The 22,790-nt window shown below is 38.8% G+C and overlaps 1 protein-coding gene across 3 annotated transcripts; it reads right to left on the bottom strand.

Moving 5' to 3' along the window:
• Positions 1-1,126: 1,126 nt before the first annotated feature.
• Positions 1,127-20,781, bottom strand: LOC139727684 (uncharacterized). Of its 3 annotated transcripts, none has more exons than XM_071638664.1 (4): positions 20,338-20,781; positions 9,587-9,783; positions 3,544-3,900; positions 1,127-3,028 (listed from the first exon to the last, which is right to left on the bottom strand). In XM_071638664.1, the coding sequence occupies exons 1-4, from the start codon at positions 20,589-20,591 to the stop codon at positions 2,880-2,882; spliced, it is 957 nt and encodes a 318-aa protein (XP_071494765.1). In that variant the 5' UTR covers positions 20,592-20,781; the 3' UTR covers positions 1,127-2,879. The 3 variants fall into 3 exon arrangements, with proteins under 3 accessions (XP_071494765.1, XP_071494767.1, XP_071494766.1); XM_071638666.1 differs by lacking the exon at positions 20,338-20,781 and adding an exon at positions 15,334-15,671; XM_071638665.1 differs by lacking the exon at positions 20,338-20,781 and adding an exon at positions 10,714-11,026.
• Positions 20,782-22,790: the final 2,009 nt, after the last annotated feature.

Below are 22,790 nucleotides of genomic sequence, written 5' to 3' on the forward strand. Positions count from 1 at the left end.
GGTAATTCATATATCAGTACACCGACAACAAATCTCCCACACAATGGGATGATCTGAACTTGAAATCACTTTTAATATATCAGTGCTGGTTGCATGCCATTTAATTTGTCATCAACACTGCTGAAGTAAGAAAAAGTTCACAGCTGTATCATATAAATTGTAATTGGGCACAGTCAGGTTTCGAAGTTCAAAAAGATCTGTTCCAGGTACACAGTGGGAAAATCACATTTCTACCGAGCATACCTGTGAAAACAATAAGCTACATTTGTATTTATGCTTCATCAACATGTAATAAACATATATGTTTCAAACATGCAAACCCAAAGAAACAACTAGTACTAGACAATGAGATCCTGAGTACTGCTAGTCCACGAGTACAAGTGTCCAAATTTGCTGCTGTCTCACACACTAATGAAGATTTGACAATCTTCTGTATCTTCTTCAAACTGATTTCAACATATTTTTCATGCAGTCAACTTTGCATACCTGGAATCAGTTGGGACTGAAGAAAATGGTTTCGCTTACGTGAACTTCGGGAACTACATGTGTCCAATTTCTGACATAATTTCTATTAACACATTGTTCATTGATGTTCAATATGGTGAGTGTAAATGATGAATGCTTGCATGTTTATCACAGTTGCATTATTAAAGTATGAATGAATTGGCTGGAAAAGGACCACAATTCTGTCACTGCATATTTTTATATTTCTGGTGAAAGACTTAAATCCCTTCGAAGATGAAAACAAATACAAGAGTGCAGGATATGCTTTATTATCAAACTATATTGTACATTTGCTCACACATACAGGTCATGTGGAAAAACCCATGCTTCCATAGAACACTCAATAAAATGGATTTGAAACAACTGTAGACAGCCAGTCATACACAAGAATCAAAAGATCACATTCTAAGCTTTATAAAGTTTCAACTTTACAGATAGCACATGAATTGAAAGTCAGAGAGGGTCTTTGACTTCACACTATAAAATTTTGCTACAACGTCTCCTTTAGTTGTATTTTCTGCAATGAATGACGATTGACTATTTTTTCCTTACTTGATTCTGCATTCTAGAATTGCTTCAATGCCATGCTTGAAAGGGATAGAAAATTATATTAAATGGGTTAGTCAAATACCAGTTAGTGACTGGCTAAACACAGTCATGTGATGGAGGAACACTGGTTATGTATGTTTGCCCATGGGCAGAACATTTTTGTAATGTTCTCCCATCGGAAAACATTTTCACGAAACAAATGACAGAAGGACCCACACACAGTGAATTTGGCTCTGCGCGAGTGCGTTGTGCTGGTGGTTGACGTTGATGTATTTGACTAACCCATATAATATAACAGATGATGACTTTTGTTGTCGGGAACATGTACCAAACGTTCTACCCTCAGGGTTTGAAATGCTATTTCGGGAGGCTATAAGTTCCGAGACGAAGTCGAGGGACTTATAACCTCCCTCAATAGCATTTCAAACCCTTCGGGTGGAACATTCAGTATGTTCCCTCCCCCGCTAGTCATCATCTATTATGTCGTTTAGTTTGACATATTGTACCAATCAATTATGGCAGAAAAGCAGTAAGGCCATAAATATGAGCTTACACCATAGTCCTACCTTTTTGAAAATGAAGTAATGCAACTATACAATTAGGCTATTTGTGCAGGCTGTCTACAGTATTTTCATTACGGGGTGGGACCGATGAGCATATTACAATGTACTTGCTTTTGCTGCTTGTTTCATTTTCCATCCAAGAAGATGGCTGGATAGCCCATCAGCTACCCTGGCTGGTCTTCTGTGGGGTCCAGTTGGATGTGAGGCAGACCACTTCACCAGATGATACATCCTGCTCTTTGCAATGAATGAATGAAGTGGGATCTTTTACACATATGAGTTGTGGCTCAATAACACACTCAGGACCTCCATTTTATGTCTTATCTGAGGGACAGAGTGTTTTGCTTCTTACCAGAGGGGAAGGAATGATTAAACACAACACTGCTCAGCCAGACTCGGGAAGAAAACTGGGTCATTGGATTAGATGGCAGATGCTTTACCGACTGAGCCAAATCACAGGGATGAACACTGAATGCGTATGATATGTTTGGTGTATCATCAAGGAAACTGTGTAAAGATTTTTAACACTGTCCTTGCTGCCCTGCACGCTCAATCAATATCATTTAGTTTGCCTGGAAATAGTTGAGCAATGTTAAAATTTGTTTTGAGTAACATTCAGCCGGGAAAATCAATGTAATAAAGTAAAGATTGGGAGTGGAGATTTTCCTTTGTGGTAACTGACTGCAAGTAAGCAATTTTGACTTAATAAAACTCATTTTAAAAAGAGGAATGACAAAATGAAAAATCTAAATACAGTATTTTGCCTTCAAGATAAATGACACTGTGATAATCCAATGTCATATCATGCAAGATTGACGGTAGATTTTTCCTTGAAGGCCCTCTTGCAAATACAATACATAGCAAAATACTGGTGACGAAAAGATCACAAGGTAAGAAAACAAACACTGACACATCATATGAGTCTTGAGACATCTTCTTTTAAAATAAAAAACACAACTGTCCAAGGTGGACGGAATTCATTGCAGCATAATTCTGTTGACTCAGTAACACATCTTCCAATCCGATGCATCTATAGCAAACTCCATGTCTCCGTGAGTTCCAGCAGCTCCTAGGTGCAGGGCAAGAATGCTGCAATATCATGCGTGCTGAACTGTCCAGAGAATCCCTTGTCTCCACATTCATGAGTGACATGCCTGAAAATCATCAGCATCTCCACATTGGTATGATCCCTTCAACTCACTGATGTCTTTGACAAAACTTTTGTTCGTATAATTTCCTGTGACAACAGTATCTCTGTTCCTCCTATCCAGAGTCTTGCTTGGCCTTTTTCTTGGCCTTCTTCGTCCTCTCATATCGTACTGTGTCGGTCTCCAGTGCGGTGAGCTCCGCTAGCCGCTGCTGGAAGTCTGAGGCAGCGCCAAGCGCCGGGTCCTGGAACTGGTACTGGTTCTCTGCAAAATCAACACATACGACCACCATCAGGACCTGTACTGTATGATTCTTAGCCCAGTGGAATGAGATGAGATTTCAACAAGATGTAACAACTAAAACATGCCCAACATTTCTGCCTGTCAGCAGAGTCTAGAGGCATCTGGTTGATGGCAGCAATCACTTTGTTTTGGAGAAAGCAGGGGTAATCTGTATCATTCAGCATTTTTCTCTCTTCCTCCTACTTGGCTTGCAAACAGATTTTTATTCCAAACTGCACGTATATTGTAATTCTGTCTTCTAATGAAATATCTGAGGAACACAGTTTTTGCCCTTAATCCGTTGAGGATGAGTGTTGAAAGCATTTTTCCTATTCTTGTTATGCACAAATTTGTCTTTTTATATGAAAGAAATGCAGCAAAACCCACTGAAATAGACAGAAGACTTGTCTGCATTCAAAAATTAGAATTGTAGGTTCTGATACTGAATCATTTCAAAAGTATATTAAAGCGAGTGGAGTCTGGCTTGATCAACTTACGTCTGTACTTTTCACTCTGCCCAGAGAGGAATATTGATCTTGTCCTGGACTTCACATTTCCTGCCCGCCCTTGGCTGCTGGAGCTACCGCAGCTAGCATTCAAGCCACTAACCATGGTGCCCTCTCTGCTCCCAAACCCGATGCTCTGGCCTCTGAGAGTGCCTGGGGCACCAGGTGGACATGGAGTGGGCCCAATGGACAGGGAACTAAGGGGGTCGGCCATGGGGGTGTGGCTGTGGCGGAAGGCGGCCAGCTGCATGTTCTGTTCGTTTCGCGTCATGAAAGCATTCTTGCTGGTGGGACGAAAGCCGTTTCTCCTGGCGGTGAAATCCATGTGGGGACTGGAATCACCGTACACTGTGAAAACATATGGGTAAAAGGTTTGCTATTAAAATGTTCACTCTATTTTCTACAAAGACAGGGCATTACCTAACCGAATATACACTATAAAAGTCAAGCATTGTACAACCCTGATGATAGGGTATACTCAGTCATGTTCCAGTTGCATATAGCTACAGCAGTATACAGTAGCATGCAGTTCCGGTATCATACAGCATGATGGTGCAAGATTTTGCAATGGGTGGAAGAAACGTTGCTCCACTATAAAAGGTTCACAGCTGGAGCATCACATGTTTCACTCAATATCAAAAAATGTACTTTACTATTAAATCATTTTATCCAACTCTGCCATTCACAATTCATGTTGAAAAAAAAGCAAACCTGTGAACTCATGAAGAGTTCTTGAGTAAAATGTAATTTTGTAACATCATAGCATGCTATAAACAAGCCTGTTCAAAGGCTTGCGCAAGCTCTATAGTGAAAGTGGGCTACATGTACTATCTTGCAACTTGTGTCATATAAATTGTACCAAGAAGGTGCAATTTGCAGCAAGAGGTATGAGTGTATATCAAAGATGCTTACAGGAACAGATTGATGCAGAATTTTAACCAATTCAAAACTTCACGTACATATATCAAAATATCCAGTTTCTTTTTCTCCTACACCTAAATGAATGCACTTGATGAGTATAAACCTTGCCTGCCCGGCAAAAGGGCCCTGAGGCTTGCACGATGTTAACTTGCCAGGGCCCTTCTGTGGGGCAAGCGACAATAGGCGTTTTCACATCAGCCCGATGTTTCGAAATGGCGCGCTATTTTGCTGACTATTTTCTGCGAAAAATATCTCGAGCTTGGATATTTATCGGGCTGATGTGAAAAGGCCTAATAAGGCAATTTAGAAATCTCACTGCATATTTTATGCAAAAAGCTCCCTCCACCATCAACCATTAATGGAATGTAAATTCCCCACATTCATCTGAAAAGATTAAGGCTGAAGTACATTTAATACATCTGTCAGCAGATGTTCACTCCATAGTATAATGACATAAAAGTATTAAAAACACCAACATAAAAAGAAAGTCTATGAGTGTGATCAATCAAGCCCTGTGACATTTAGTATTTTCCCTTTTGCATGTGCAGTACCCATTCTAAAACAGAAGTTCCACGATGGAGGGGGGAAAGGGAAGGAAAGGTGAGTGAATCAAACTTTGTACACATCTCACTGGGTTCAAATGTGACACTAATAGTGAGATACAGCTTTCACCTAAGGAGAAAAGGTAAATGAAAGAAAGCATCATCCAGTCCAGGATGGACAATCCAATAGCAGACTCAGAGGGGGCCCAGCAACCTTGAGGAAAATACTGTGGAATACAGAATATTCTCAATCTTGAACAATAATAGATTGATTGACAGATATGATAGGTAGATAAATAGATAGACAGATAGATAAATTGAAAAATGAATAGATGGATAATATAAAATGAATAAAATAATTGAATGAATAAAATAAATGAATAAATAAATAAACAAAGTGAACCAGTAACAGTTCTGAATTGAGGGGTATCACTTTCATAAAGACTTTTACTGGTCTTGTTATTCAACAAAATATAAGTGTATTAAACGAGGACATAACCCCTTTTCAAAGTGGCAGGAACGTACAATGAATAGGGTTTATTCCAAACTTATAGGAGTGATTCGAATCTACATGTTGTATGAGCTTGTTTGGGGCAACTTTAGAATCTCACTGTTGGACAAGCACAAATCCATATGTACTAGTACTTGCTCAGTTTATGTTCAGGACACTCACCAAAATGTTAAGTTTCTGGCAAGTAGGAAAATATCTTTTCACAATGTCTTGCCATGCAATATCCACTTTGTGTGGTAACACAGTAATGTTTACTATAAAAGCTCTGTATGTACAATACATCATCCTGTAGTTCTACCACCATTGCTCACATGGTAAATGTTTCTCTTGTAAAAGAAGTGTGGACTGTATTTAGGATAACAAATCAAAGTTTAAAATTGCAGGTTGCCACAACATATTTTTACAATTTCTCCTCACTTTGGAGGTGATGTGACAGGATATTAACGAAATGTCATACATTACACCAAGGACCAAGGAAAATTGTAAATAATGCAAGTTATACAGATCTACGGACAGAGAACCACCACTTCATTTAAAAAAGAAAGAAATGTTAATATTTCAAACACAGAGTATAACAGTCAGGAGATGTGTAGGATAGCTGTTTACTCCAAAGACTCTCATGAATAGTATGACTCAAGAGGAATCAATCTTTGATTCACAAGGGATACTACCTAGCATCAAGCTGTTGTGTACTTGTACCAAACAAGGTGAAAAACTCATGACTAGATACAGCTCTAGTTCAATGTAAAAGAATGTGGAGGAATGAGTTACAGTAGTGATGATAGAAGGAGAAAAGTTGAAATGTTATTCCCACTCACACACTTCTAAATAAAAAAAAAAAACCTTGGGAAATAATTTGACCGTTAGGATGAATCTAATCCATTGTTTACAAAATTGCATACTATGCAATGATAACTAAATACTGAATTACAACATTCTTTTGGGTGAACATTGTGGAAGAAAGACAAAAATCAAACATCAGCATCCAAAATTTTAGGATATTGTATCTGATACCTCCTGCATGACTCAAAGCAGTTCTTGGTGGACAGTAACTATTGAGACTTAGCCTCCGATACCTTGAGACTACTTGACGTTTGATTTTCATGTGTCCAGTGACAGTACAGTGTGGTGCATTGGGTGAAATGAAGTGGAGATGAGACATTCATGGAAAATGAAAAGCATTCTCAAACAAAAATCAACCCTTTAAATGATAGCACTGACATTTAAATGGAAACTATTTGACCAATTAATGCATGTGAAGCATCTCATGATATTGTTGAGATATGGATGCATCAAGAGAACAGGTGAAACATGGAAAGTGCTTAAAACTAATTTGTGCCATTTCTAAAAACTATGTATTGCACACAGTGTGATTCTTGTGAATGAAGACATCTTAACCCTAACTAGGCCGGGCTATTTAGGTAGATCATAGAGCTGGGGGGGGGGGGGGGGGGGGGGGCCTCCCAGGCCGCCCTCCAGATCTCAGCTGTCGACAGCGCGATCGCGACGAAAATTGGCACACACATTGCCTATGACGTAATCTAAAGTACGACGAAGTTGAATTTTTAAAAAAATTATCATTTATGCTAAATTATGCTTATTTATGCATAATGATGCATGAAATCAGACAATTTGGTATAAATCACTATTAAAATAAAGCTCAAAATGGGCACATTTTTAGTGTAAATATTCTTTTTAGTGTCCTGAGCAAATATACACTGTAAGAGAAAATAATTGTGACATTAGAAAAAAATTCTTAAGTATTTTATTGTTTTTTTAATTTCTTATGTATTTCATTGTTTTTTCGACTTTATGTTTTTCATAGTTTTTTTAATGAAACTTGTCCGCGACATTGTTCCGAACAAGAAAATATGTTATTAATTGATTTTGATCAATAAAACCCAAAAATAACCTTGCTTTTATGAAATTTGCCTGTTAGCACATTTTGCATTGAAATTGTAAACGAATTCACGTTTTTGAGCAAGTTTTGGTCTGACATGCACGTACATATTTATGCCCAACTTCGGAACCGCGTGCCCGGGCAATGCAAATTTGGTTTCAAAAGATGCGGGAGACTCGAAAGAAAAAAGTCATGAAACATCGCGGCAATAGCTTTTCGCGTTAGCGATACATCGCGCGGAACGTTGAAGGGGGGGGGGCCTCGGAGGCCCCCCCCCGCCTAGATAGGGTTAAATGTATGATCATATTACCACTGTTTTACAGGAATGTCACAAATTATACAGGTATTGTTTAATAGAAAGGTACAAGAGTGGATTGCATAAGAAACCGGTATTCTACAACTGATTGTACATGAGGACTAAAAGGTGAAAAAGATCAAACTAGCCAATCTTGAGGGGTTTTTTTCATATTTCTGAAAGAGCAATTTCTTCTACATTATTCTAAAGTTTGGAATCATAAATTTAAAGGGAAATTGCATTTTTAGCAGTTTTTCTAGAACACTATTTTGTAGAATAGAGGGATTAGGTATGTCTTAGAGGCCATTTGTCATTTCTTAAAGAACCCTTTTACACACTCTTCGCTTTCAACTGTAGTAACTTTTGAAAGGATACTGCTACCACTGTTCTGAAAGTTGGTTTAAACGTAAAAATGTGGTAATAGAGCATGCTGATCCCTTCATTGTTGCTGCTATGGTGTTCCACATCATGTTTTTTGGTCCCATTCATTGCGCAGCTGGCATGGCCTGTTAACCCGTTGAGGACAGGCTGATTTTGCTACAACACGCATTTCACATAGACCCCTGCCCCAGTAAACTCGGGACTCATCCTCAAAGGGTCAAGATTACGCGCTTAAATGGACCCTCTAATTTGGAGCCTCTTTTCTCAGTACAGACTTCTCCAGAGTGTGTGCTTTCTTTCCAATTTTTAGATCTAGGTTTAGGAGAGTCCATTTCAATGAGGTCAAAAATCATTTGAAAGTTAAAATTCTGCTCTTCCAGAATCTGCGGTCAACTAAAAATCCATGTTTGGCCACATCTTGTTGGTTTTGTGATGCAGGGCCACATACATTTGTACCACTAAAATGCTTTATTTCTATGACGTGCACTGTGCATTACTTGTAAAAAAAATAACCTAGAGCCATCTATATGACTTTATGATATGCCTTTGCACTTTTCCATGTCAAATGAAGAAATATACAGTTTATTGTATCTTTACCATCACCGTTTCGCCTGAAGGAGCTTTTACCCTCAACTCTGTTCCTTTACATTATGAGGTAGTATACAAGGTAATTTTAACAATCAGTGAAACCATCTTATCAAACCACATGATGTATGTACACTGTATTATTTCTAAAGCCTTCAAATTTCCAAGAGTTTTTGCATAAGGAGTCATTCACTACCAAGCAGTACTTGTGTCAATGAAATTATACCATGGTTGCATTATTTCACTGAGCACTGGTGATGATTACGCACCTGTGCTGGACTCAAAAAGACACATGAACCAGTAATCCCAGTAAGGATAATACAAGTCCTTTTTCCCTCAGAATGACTATTAGGAACTGCATTTTGAATAAAATTCGTCTAAAACTGAACTACCCAGTAAACACAACCATGGTCTCAGGACTACAGGGACATCTATTTCTCTTCTGAACTCTTTGATAATAGTGCACGAGAAGCTTACAGTAAAAATGATAGAAAGCATCATTTTCTCTTGGATTTCAATAAAACACTTTAAGGAGAAACTTGACGATATTGATGTGGGATCAATCATACTCGATAGCAGTGGCAGGACAGTTGAAGAGTGTTATCGCAAAACGAGCTAACTCCTTTCTTCTTGAGATATTTGTGATTAAAGCTGCTAAAAACAAAATAGAATTATAAGAAAATACAGCATAATTTTAATCATAACTTCTAGAATATTCCTTGTTATGTCACAAGTGAGGTATTACTGGAAAGGTTTGATTTTGCTCTATCTGATAATGGACTTACTTTGAAATGTTTCAAAATGGCGCTTAGCTCATTTTGCAATAAAACTTGTCAGTTGTAAAGGCTATGATACATTGGGACCCCTTCCCCCCCCCCCCCCAGCCCCCACCTACTCACCTCTGGTGTCTAACCGTGGGGGCGGGGGCTCTGTGTGGAGTCTCTTCTCCCTCTCCCTCTCAAGCTTTCTCTCTAAGTGCCGGAGGTCATCGCTGGACATCTGCCGGCTGATGTCTGCACTCGGCCCACTCTTGCCGGCGGGTGGATGAGAGCTGCTGGGAGGAGGTTCTTGGTTTGAGTAGTGAGTGTTGCTTGAGCTGAGCATTATGGAAAGAATAATATATGAGGGATAAGGATACAAACAAATCCAGAAATGCTATTCAAAAACAGAACAGGACACATTCTAATAACCTATATTCAGTTCATAGCAGTTTTTGTATGATATCATTCGCAAAATTACTGAGTAATTGGAGAAGAGTAAATGCTACATAGACAAAAAAATAGATACAATGCAGATGTCTCTATTTAGGTGTTTACTATAAAAAGAACAGACAAAAAAAAATATCTGCTATGTGACTGTGAACCTTTTGATAAACTGTATCAATGTGATTTTGAGACACAAGTGGCAAATTGATTTTTAGTTTGTCAACTGTGTGTACTGTGAATAAATTCTTACATAGTATGTAACATGTTTACCTTGATTTAATTCTTTGGGAGCAAGACACCTAAAAGAAGACAAATTCTCCAGCACTGCCAGATTTCAACAACATTTACATGTAAATCTCAAAGAATCTCAAACAATTTAAACAGTGAACACAAAATAGGGCAAGGAATTGAAATGTATTAGCAAGATCAATAACTTGAATAGCCAGTTATTGTCAAATGATTGATAAGACGCCGATGGATAACAACATGTAGAAATAAAGGCCAAAACCATTCCAAACAACATTATAAATTCAAAATGGCAATATGGCAAGTACATAAAACAAAGCAACAAATTCTTGAAGGCAAATTCATGTCAATTATGACTTGAAAATGGTATGCACAATAAAGAAAACAGAACAAACAAAGCATTTTAATAGCATGCTTGTTGTCAAATGGATGAGCAACAAAATCTAAAATGTCATCATGAAGCCTACAAAACTTGAACACTTGGTTAAACTCTAGAGAAAATGTTACACATGACAGTATAAACAGAGAGTATTGTACACAGAAGCCATATTGCGACTGCTCTGTAGAGTACAAACCTGTTCTTTCCTTTCCTCTTCCACCTCTTATCCTTTGACAAAGCTTCTTGATATTGTGAGTCGAGAACATCCATATACCATTTCTGGTTCAGAATGGGTAAGCGTATACTCATTGTGGAAAGAGTAGGCATTATTTTTCTGCTAGTAATACTGCCATCAAAGTAGGTGTGAACAGTCTACAAAACAGTCAGGGGAGTAACCCACAAAGAGGTGAAAGCAATCTGCTATCAAATACAGTTCCTTCTTCATCTCGAGTCGTAGCAAAACGCGATGACTCCACAGCCACTGACAGAACAGCAAGTGTCATGCAACCTGGATAATTCACTAAGGAAGAAAACTTCACACAGGCACTGCATTTCTCCTTGACAAGCACAAGTCCGGCAAAGCTGCTTTGTGCTTTCCATTATCCACTGCAGTAACTTCCCCTGCTTAGCATACTGGTACTTATGCTGTATGTTAGAAAGATAACTGATACAACTGCCAGACAAAACTCAGACTCTGAACTCTGGTAAGTACAAAGCTGCACACTATGTGTGTCCTACTTTTTTCCCTACTTTTTTCATTTAACTATACACACTGATAAAACTTAATCTTCTTTTTTTTTCTAATCTGCTCATTCAAAAAAATGGTGTTAATGGCCCTTTAATCTGTTGTGATATCATTATGAAGAGGGTTGAACTTTGAAACATGGCATCAACACACTATCCACTCAAGTTGAATGTGCTCAAGTTAATGTTTAGATGGATAGATGTGGGCAAACAAGAAGTAAATTAACTCATTCATGGAGTAAACTTTGGAACACATGAAGAGCTATGATGGAAGAAACTCTCAAGCGCATCTACACTGCCATTCTATAGACATTGCCAAATCAAAGAGGTTGAAAGAGACCGTGTCCCTTGCCAAATCATCATCAGATTCATAGCGTATCTACTGAAATAAAGGGCAGTTGTGACACAATTTTTAAGATTGGTAAATGATGTCATGGTTGTCTTCCGTCTCTAGATCCTGTGTCTCATTACAATACTGTCCAGTAGCTTCAGCACATTTTAGCAATCGTTTGAACATCAAAAATATAAACCTTGCAATTTACTAGAAACTAGATATGAACTATGTGACCCTTGAACAGCAAAGGCAGTGGTCAAGAGGTTACGAAGAAGAGCCATTAACATTTGCATTATTCTGCCTGCAGTATAGAAGTTGTGTAAAAATTCAGTTTGCATTTCTATTATCCGGTCAACAAATTAAACCCATGAGTGTTCAACTTTCACTCCTGTAGACACTGCATGGTGGCTTGGAGTGTTTTACGCACTAGCTAGTATGTCTACCCTTCGTGGTATATATAACAAGTATATCAACTGTACCATTCTAAAAAATTTGATAACTTCTCGATATTATGTAGTAATCTGAATACCATCCATCAACATTGCAGTGGAAAACAACTACATGTAACTCTTCAAGGAAGATTTTCCCGACGGCAGTTTTAATGGCATGACATCTGCACTTAGCTATAGTGCCCAATTTGATGGCAATTGATGTTCTAACACAGATCTGTGATCAATGATGAAAAGAACACACTCGATTACAAGTCTGTCTACAAAGATAGATGGCCACCAACTACAATTACTGGTATCACTATTAAGAATGTCGATCCGCACTTTCTAAGGAACTCAAGGGAGGGTTGGCTTTGGTAATGTTCTTTTCAAATGCTCATCAACGCACGTCTTTAATCCCCCATGAATGCAATGCAAAAAAGACCTACCCTGTACATTCTTTATGGCTCACAATGAGCTCCTATTATCTTTACAGCAAACCCTATTCACAGCTGAAATCAATACTCTCTTGGGCGATGCTCTCCATACCATACAACAACGTACAGCCTTTGCAGTTACCATGATACAAGCCTGATTGGCAACAGAAAGATGTTGAGGGTAATACCAGCACAACCATCACTTCAGACACAGAATGATGCTACGAAATGATGCTCCACAAACTTCAATCCATGATGCCTTGGGAGAAGCGGAACACCAGACAGCCATCACAGCTAGGCATCACAAGCAACCATCACACTCCAGCGACATCCAATCTACTTGGCAGCGAATATAACTGTGGATTATCCACCACCGCTTCATTTTCGCTGTTCCCCCGTTAAAACTGTGTATTCACCTTGCTGCCTCCTATTGAATCTGCTTCTCGCGATCTTGTTTGTTCGGGATAAGCCTCACAAGCTGAATACACTTTCTATTATTCATGAAGCCCAGTAACCCACAAAACACACAGGTGGGGTGAAAAGCAAGGATCATGAAAGAGCCTTCTTATGAATATTCATTAGCTTCATTGGCAACGTGTGATAAACCCACAAGACTGTTCCATTGACAGTAGTGGGTGAGAGATATTGACATTCACTATCAGTTCTCACAATGCTAAATTTTATCTTCAGTTCTGGAACAAAGTATACATGGTTCAAGCATCAGATATCTTTCATTACCGGTATATCAAATTTTGCAATCTTAAAGTGTTTGCATTAAATAAAGGTCTGTCACTGCTGATACCCACTTTCCAGTCTAATCAAAATGTCTGCTATCCTCATCTGCTCTACTTCTTGTCTACAATGTATGTCCATGTACTAGTCATTTTTACCTCTAGAGACTTGCCTCACTGATGGGGAATTTAAGCAAAATAAAGGTGGATTCAGTGATAGATTAGAAATATACAGGAACATCTTCGTGAAGTTTGGTGAAAGTCAGACAATCCATTTGAAAGTGTAAATACAGATGATGTACGAACATGAATATCATTTTCCGTGGATGAGAAGGCAGCAACAGTTTGTGCTGTCACCTGTTTAATAGTTAAGTATCACTCAATGTGATTATTTACCGCCATCGAAAACTGAGGGAGTTGGCTCAACCGGCAATAAAAAGTTTGTATGCTTTTTAGTGCAAAAATAAACAATTTATGTTATTATCATACATTTCTATGTACATCCCCATACTTAACCTTACAGTAAGTTGTTGGCCAAATTGGGGCCCCGAGTCTAACAGTGATATAGCATGGTGTGGCAAAAGGGTTTTAGGGGACTAGGCACTCTTTTTTCACTGGCTGTTTCTTTCTAGACATATGTACCAATCATCCATGCTAATAAGTAGAGGATAAGGGGATTTAATTGGAAACCCCTGTTCATTTACAATAAGTTTCAAGACATCTGTGCCAAAAGGTGAAGAAAACAGTCCTGTGTGCCTACAAAATTGACAAACAATGTGCACTATTATGCAACACTTAAAACTGACACAGATCTGACTGATTCATTAACTTTTCAGGAATTGCTAAAATTAATTTACTGGTCTAACATGACCGCTACAACAAAAACAACAACAACAACAACAACAACAACAACAACACGATATTATTGGGGTCCAGTCGAAAAAACAGAACATGCCAACAAATACATTTTATGTCCACACCAGTTAAAAAGTAGAAAAATTTGGTATCTAATTCTGGTCCGACATGGACAGGTCCGACCAGTAGAAAAAATGGGTTAGTGTGCAGCCTTGATTAGAGGTTAATATAAGATATAAAACAGTCTGCAATTCACACAATTGTCCCATAGTACAGGTCTCTATTCACATTTTGACTCTGCTGACAAGCATTCACAGCTACTATGGCAATCAAACAGTTGTTCCTTATGATTAAATGTTGACTTTTTCTTTTTTTTTCCTCTCTCTCTTGAACATATAGCACAGGCAAATTGTTACAGTGTACATTGTAGCTAGACAAGGTCCAAGGTACTAGCATGTATCCCACAAGTACCAAAGTTCAATATTTCATGTCAGTATGTGGATAGCAATGCATTGATTAAGTTACAGTTAAATCAATTGTGTAACATTCACTTGGTATCACATTTTGAAACACAGGGTAAGTTGAGTAATAAATTCAAACCTCAAAGGTGACGACAGGCATGGAACTGAAAAAGTATTAAAGAGGTCTCTGGGCAGCATTCATTCTACAGTGAAATACGCACTGGATAGTATTTGGGACAGGAATTCAAGTGAATGCAAATTATGTACCTGGTACAAAAAAAAAAAAAAAAAAATTGGTGCACAATATCATTCAGGGTGGTAATTCAAACTTCACAGAAATTATGCATGTGGGATCGGAGTGTGAATTGTGTCACAAAATATCACTGACAGCACACCGGTGTTTTTCTTACTGTGACTTGACACATGACCTTGTACTATCTTTTTCCCACACGAAATATTATGTGTGCTGCAGCACACGCAGTGCTTACACATTGTACCTCAGATCGAGGTGTACATTATATTGGGCCTGAAAATTTGATGCCACCGTATTATGCGAATTATGAGAACAGTGTCAGTCTCATGGGATGACCTCATCAAAACTTTGATAAGCAGTTTTCCTGTTACAAGTTTTAATTTCTTCATATCATGTGTAGACCATGAAAACATTTCTTCTCATGGGATAATCCTCTGCCAGTCCCATACTTTCAGATCAATGTTTATTGAACCTATAATTATGTCAAATGAACATACCTATCCAATGTTAAAAGAGCATTGACAGGTACAGGTAGAGTCCTAGTATGACACATAATCTAAATTATATACTCACAGGACTGGTACACTAGTGAGCACTCTTCTGCCATCCTCCATAGTGTAGTATACGACATGTTGGTGTCGAGCTCCTCCTGCACTCTGGGTGTCACGGTTGCGGTGTCGATATGCCAGACGAAACATTGTGATCTACTTTTATTACCAGCAGTAGCCTGGGCTGGATATCTCTTTTGTTTGACAGTTCGAGATAAACAAACTCTGGTCAAAGTCCACTGACCATGTTACCCAATTCTTCAGTTCCAGCAGAGTGCCACTTTTTAAATGAGCCTTGGACATGGGTGTCAATCAAGGTCAAGTCAAGGAATGTGTTGGTGTGGGAGAATTGCTTCTTGTTGACCATCACAGACCAAACCATCCATCTTCCTGATTGTTCCCTTTGATACTCACTTAAAGTGCAACCATCACTTAAAGTGCAATTATCACTTTCAACAGAGAAATGACTGAGTTAATGGAAAAAGCACAGACTGCTGAATGTATTGCACAGCTCTGATGTCGATCACATATTTTTGCAATGGATCTATCAGTAAAAGCACAGTAGCAAAATGGCTCTCTCCACTGCTAATCCATGGTGTGAAGACTTGACAGGGGGCCTCAATAGATCTTGAAAGGATTTAAAGCAGGCCTGAGTCCTGAAAATCAGTCCTGATGAGGAGTACAATTGCACTTACAGATTCTAGACTATGCTCACACAGTGCACTTGTGCGACACAACGAGGCTATACATCCAGTATAAGAGTAATTCATTCTCAATTTCCAACTGGCAAGACTGGTGCATTCAAAATGCCTTGGGCTCTCCAGTTATTTCACAAGTTCAGACAGTGGAATGCAACCTCTGTGATCTCATGCACTTCAAGAGGCCTTGTAGACCGGCAGACGTCAGTGAAATCCAATGGTCTACACAGCCCCTGGCAGCCTTTGCCATCCATGTGGTGCTAAGCGTCAATCCAATACTAGAAGCAACCACCAATTGTTCCCTCAAATCCCTGAATTCAACTCCTGATGTGGGGGGAACTACTGCTGAGCCCCCCTAGGCCATGCCCGGGCGCATTGACACAAAGCGACAGTTGGGATTCTATTGTGGTGGGGATAAAGGGTCATTCATAGAGGAGAGAACTGAAAAGAATGGACCATCGACACATTGGATTGTTCAGGCAAACAACAAACTGTATGCACCACAATACACACACCTGTGGGAAGGTTGACACATTCCTACCTTTAAAACAAAATGTATTATAAGTTAAGGTGACTGAGTCCCAGATGCGATCAAATAGCCTTGCACTGTGACTTTCTATTCATATGCAAACCATGCATCTTGAACCAGTTAGGCTCACAGCTGTATTTGCCTTGAACAAGTTCTGAAATGACAGTTTGACTGAGTTTTCAAAAGCCGAGTGGTCCCATAAGCATATGAAAATAAAAGATGATAATAAAACAAACAAAAAAAGGCACCCAAAAGTGCTCATGAAAGATATGTATTCACAATATTCAGTGGCAAAGTATGAAAGTCCACAGGAGTGGACAAAAGCTAGCCAGCACGTCACCAGAGGTTGGTAGAAGCCTAAATCTCCAATTGTGCGATGACCCCAACTGATGAAAGTTTGCTGCATCATTATAATTATGTAGATGTGGAAAAAACTCGACATTAGGGGTGGCCTCGGCCACTGAATATTGATGTTGGGCCACTAAATTTCCACGAAGGCAATTTTTTGGTGACGATGTTGCACAGTGAAAATTCAAAATGAATTGTTATATCACATGTGACCTTGCATCACAAAACAAACAGAAAGTCGCCAGACATGAAATTAATAGTTAAGAGCATATTCTGAAAGAGCAGACTTTTAACTCAAATCAAATGGACTCTTCCTATTAAACCTATCTAAATATTGGAAAGAAAACACACACTCAGGAAAAGTGTGAACTGAGAAAATAGGCTCTGAAGTACAGTGTCTAGATTCAAGAGCTTAATCGTTACCAAGCTGTGCTGGCTGTGCGATAAATGGGACAAAAACACATGATGTAAACTACTTTGGCATAACAACAATGAAGAGATTATCAGATAAAACTGAAATTAAGCATGCCTTATCAACACACTCTGTCCATGATTAATGCCAACTTTCAAAGTAGTAGCACCATTCTTTCAAAAGTTACAAGAGTTGCGAGTGAAGAGTGTGTACAAGGTTTTTAAGAAATGAAAAGGGGACTCTAAAGACACACCTAATCACACTATTCTACCGAAAAGTGTTCGAGATAAACTGCTTAAAAAACACACTTTCCTGTTCATTTTATGATACCAAATTTTAGCATAATGTAGAAGAAGACAAGTTTGCTCTTTCAGAAAATGTAAAAAAGTCAAGATTGACCAAATTGACCTTTTTCATCTATTTTCAGTCTTCACACAAAATCAGTGCGCGCAACTTTTTGTTCATTTTGTGATGCACGGTCACATATTTCTTTAATTTTTTTTTTCATAGGGCCACCTAAATTTCATTTAGGGAGGTGGCCCTAAATTTCATTTAGGTGGCCCTATTTCTTTTTTGGGTCACATTCAAAGATTAAAATGGGATGAACTGGCAAATAGAGTAAAATAAAAATTAATGTCGAGCCCTGAACTGATGGTTAGAGGTCTAGTTGTTTGCAGGCATCTTTGATTTGCACACTACCACTGCAATGCTGTTCATGGTATTTTGAGAATTGTACATTAAACTTACTGTCTTTTTCAAAATCCAGCTACACCTTTACAAGTCTGTTGAAACAAACTTTACAAGGGCAGTTTAAAGGGTGTCTACAGTTCTGGTTGAGGAGAGGATTTAGCTGTTAATGTTTTGCGAGATTATTCAGAAACCACTCTACGAGATGTCAAAGAGCATGCAATTCTAAGGAGTATCAAAAGTTTACTTGATGAAAATCGGTTTTGAAATGGCTGAGATATCAACGACAAAAAAAGTGAAACAAAGAGATCCTAATAGAAGGCGTGGCCTGTCACCTTTTATCATTATCACTTTTTTGGATATCTCAGCCAATTGAAAACTAATTTTCATCAAAATCCTTCTTAAAATCACATGCTCTTTCACATTTCATAAGAGGTTTCTAATTAATGTTCAAAACATGAATCCCCATCTCAACCAGTACTGTACAGTCCCTTTTAAAAGGTTTGTGTTAAATTGATGAAAGGCCCTAGTTTTGGTTGAGATGGGGTTTCCTGTTTCCAACTTTTTTGTGTGTGAGATAATGAGAAACCTCTTTTGAAATATGAAAGCGCATGCAATTCTATGAGGAAGTCAAAGTTTCTTTGATCAAAATCGATTTTGAAATGACTGACTCAGTATATCCAAAACAGGGATATCCTTATAAAAGGTGGGACCGACCTTTTATTAGGAATGTTTTGCTTTAAATTTTCTTTTTCGTATAGTTATATGTCAGCCATTTCAAAACCGATTTTCATCAAATAAACTTTGAATTCCTAATAGATTTCTTTGCTAGAGTGACGCTTCATAATTGATTTTCAGTATCTTGCAAAAACTTAAAAGCCCAATCCTCATCTCAACCAATACCATACCATCCCTTTTGGCTACAATTGCTGCATGTTAAGCACCGATGAATACAATATGAATTTCGCTGAAGCTATTTCAAACTATTGTTGCAAATCTCATGGGGTTTGCTGTGCGCTAACAGTACAAAGCAGGCATAAAATCACCTCACACTGTGTCTTTGAAAACAGGGAGATGCAATTATAAGCCAATTCATAAAGTAACATCCGTGGGTGGCCAAACAAGGAACCCGAGACGGGTGGGGGTTGCTATGGAAATGGTGAGTGATGAGAGAGAAATCACCTCCTACAATATGCATTGTGGTTTTCTTGCAAATCTCCTTCCTGTACATTTCACCCACAAAACACCATCACCTTCCTACACACCTGCTGGGAAGATTCCAGAGTGTGTTGTCATGGCAACATCAAAACAGTCTAATGCATGGGCTTGAATAGCCTGTGACTGAATCTGGAGGTATATGAAATGTGATCACCATTATAATAATTGCTGTTACACTATGAAGGATAGTAGAAGACACACTGTATGTCAATCATTGTACATGCAGTGTAATTGTTTGATATGAGCGTACAAATGCCCACTGAACATAAAACTGTGATGCCTTGTCTTCATGTCCATCAGATTCTCATAACTTTTAGACAGGCTTGCCCTGACAGTTGGTTCTACAGTGGATCGATGTCCAAACAGTACTTCACACAAAATTATTTTTTCCTAATTCTAGTATCAAAAAAGTCTGTTGACCATACTGTGTAAACACACATTAAATGTAAAACCAAAAAGGAGAGAAAAATAGCTGACACTCAAAGATATGGCGCATAATACATGTAACATTGCTCGATGACGAAGAATGCAGACATTCATATTTTTCATACAATGTGCATCACATGTAATGTATTCTACCCATTCTGCTACAGATGCTGACATCCAGTACAGGAACCTAAAACAACAGATTTTAATGACACTGAGATGTAATAGCTCAATGAGATTACCACCCAATGTACTGCTCACACCCAGAACGAGGTGACACTGACTGGGTATTTCTTTCATCCTGGTGAAAAATGCCATTCAACACACATTACATACAAAATTGTACGACACTATCTGCTGGCACACATAACAATCCCTGCCAAGAGTACACTGTGCTACAATTTGTATTTGATAGCAAAGCATTTTTGCAGGGCTCAGCAGGAACAAAAAAAAAAAAAAACCACCAAATAAACCGAAAAAATAGGGACATTTTCATCTCCCCCTGCCCCCCCCCCCCCTTCTCTCTCTCTCCCTCCCTCACTCCTTCTTCACAAAAATGTTGGCTCTATGGGGTATCTGTAAAGATATCGTCAACACCACAATACAGATCACTATCATTGTAAATTCCCACGAAAGAAAGAGAATGGATCTAAACAATACATCATGTGACTAAAAAGATTTGTTTGGGTTGTTTATTCCCATGAAACTTACTTGTTTGAGTTCCAATCAGTGATTGTCGTCTTTGGGTAGGCAACTATCGGTAAAATGGATGCACTCCGGCGCAGGGAGTTGGCTGGGTTGTCAATGCTGTTCTTCAGCTGGTTGGAGTCCCGTGGACCCACGGGCGAATAGTTTCGGGTGAAGGTAATGCCCGAGTCCGCCACCTTCACAAGGTAGCCCTTGAAGTAGTTGCGACCGTTGCCGCTGGGATGGCGACTGTTGTTCATGTCTGCAAGTGCTACCATGTTGTGGCTCGAGTACCATCACCAGCCTCTCAGCATGTCCAGTCACTTTACCAATACAGCATTTACCAACATCTCTACCACGAGCCTTCTTGCCATTGTGAAGAGTGCATTCCTCGAAACCGTAGTAAGGTGGATTCTTAAAGTAGGGAGCAAGACATAAAACCCTGAAGGTAAAATGTGCATTATGTCAGGTCACTGGGGATTTGTAAGGTATCAGTATGCAAACAAAGGCTGTGGGAAGATCAGGAAGAAAGAAAAAAACAAACTTACAAGAAATGGAATACATCTCGGCAAAGGTGAGACTTCGCAGAAATGCAAACACCTTTATCAGCCCAAAGTCTGGGAGATCTCGGCAGCTTCTGTTGTCAAGGGCCTCAAGGATCTTCATATCATATTGAATTCAAGCTAAAGTCTGCCTGCCGGTGATAAGGTCATGATACCCACAACCTGAAAAATTCCATGCTACATGTACTTCGCAGGCACACTTTGCACAATGGGATCATTGACATTGGATAGGATGTATTGACACAGGAATGACTACAAATCTTATCAAGCTTGGCACACTCCCATACACACACACACAGACACACGCATATGGGCATAAAATAATGTAAACACACAGTGAGGATTAAAACTTCAGCTACAAATTTCCTTCGCACACTTGTGGCATATTGATGGATTTTAAACATGATGGATGATTCTACATGTCTGAATGGAAGATGTTTACATGAGGCATGTATGCCATATTTAACTGTTTACTTGTACAAAGGAAATAAGAAAACAGAAATAAAAGGTATAGACAGGCTGTGGGCTAATTGGGGGGGGGGGGTCACAATTTTTGTTGCGTATGTTTTTTTCCTTTTTACTCTTGTTTCAAAGCCAAAAGCGTTGGGGTTAATACACCCCACATACACATGAAAAAGGATGCCTTATACTGTATACTGTGATTACTGTTTCATACAAGTCATATAAAACATATGTAGTGCGTCAAAAATGGGAATGTTTCAATATCATCAACAAACAAACACAGTTTTTGTATGTTTGTTTTTGTTTTTTTGCTATCAACCCATCCAGGAAGGGCTGACTTTGCTACAACACGCATTTCCCATAGACCCCTGCCCAAGTTTACTCAGGACGTTGTCTTCAATGGGTTAAATCACCAGTGTACTGAGGACTAAGGTACTTCATATTCACTGGGTAGGCATAAAAAAAGGACACAGTTCAATCTAATTCACAAGAGTAATAACAAAGTCAGGTGTACAGTACTTACAATTCACGGAGTCACTCACAACAAAGAACAGGAGTGAAAAAAAGTAGCAGAAGCTTATTGATCACTGACAAGTTGCTGAATACCCCTCTTATTGCTGCACTTATGAAGTTAGGGGCAAGAGGTTTATGTCCGCTACGGATAGTTGGTATGCCTAAAAGCTCAGGCCCCCTTTGACTCCAGGGATACAATGTAGTTGGTGTCACATTCCCACAGCACATTCACCATTCCCATTGGAATAAGCATCAGCGCTCTAATGGTAATGCAACCAGACAGATTCAGGCTTTTCTGTGACAGCTACAGCATGTTATCAGGCTATTCAGGGGAAAAGATGCCCTTTCAACACACAGCTCAGTGCAGGAAGTGTTAGGCTGTTGGGCAAATAATATATTTGAATGGCAAGTATAAAAAAAAAAAAAAAGAGGCGCTGGCTTCATGTCAGTGAAAAGGACCTAAGCAGAGCTCAATGCTGATTAGTATGCATGACTGGGAGCTTAGAATGGGTTGCCAACTGAGAAGCTCGTTCCACTGGAATAAACAGAGAGAGGATCTGAAGCGAGAAGACTCAGTGAGGAGAGAACACTGTCCTAACAAAGTAATTGTTTACTGGTATTTTGGGTGATACATGAGAGGGTATTGATTTTATACTTTGTATGCTTTGAGAAGGGGTGCATCTAGGGAACAATCCTCATTGTATTAGTTGTCAATACATGCTACGCTTTGCAAAGTCACAGTCTAAAACTGTGTTCAACACTGGAACAAACACGACATTTCTAAGTTTCATAAAACCACTTTGGTTTCAACATCTGCAGTGTTGATGCTATCATTGCTTACAGGCAATCTCCATCTTTCAAATACTAGCAAAAAAAAACCACAAAAACAAAAACGAATGTGACTAAGATCAAATAAAAAGCTATGAAATCTGAAAAAAA

The sequence above is a fragment of the Diadema antillarum genome, unplaced genomic scaffold (genome assembly GCF_040938485.1).
Source record: "Diadema antillarum isolate AM-2024a unplaced genomic scaffold, OU_Dant_1.0 seq00000143_RagTag, whole genome shotgun sequence".
Taxonomy (NCBI): domain Eukaryota; kingdom Metazoa; phylum Echinodermata; class Echinoidea; order Diadematoida; family Diadematidae; genus Diadema; species Diadema antillarum.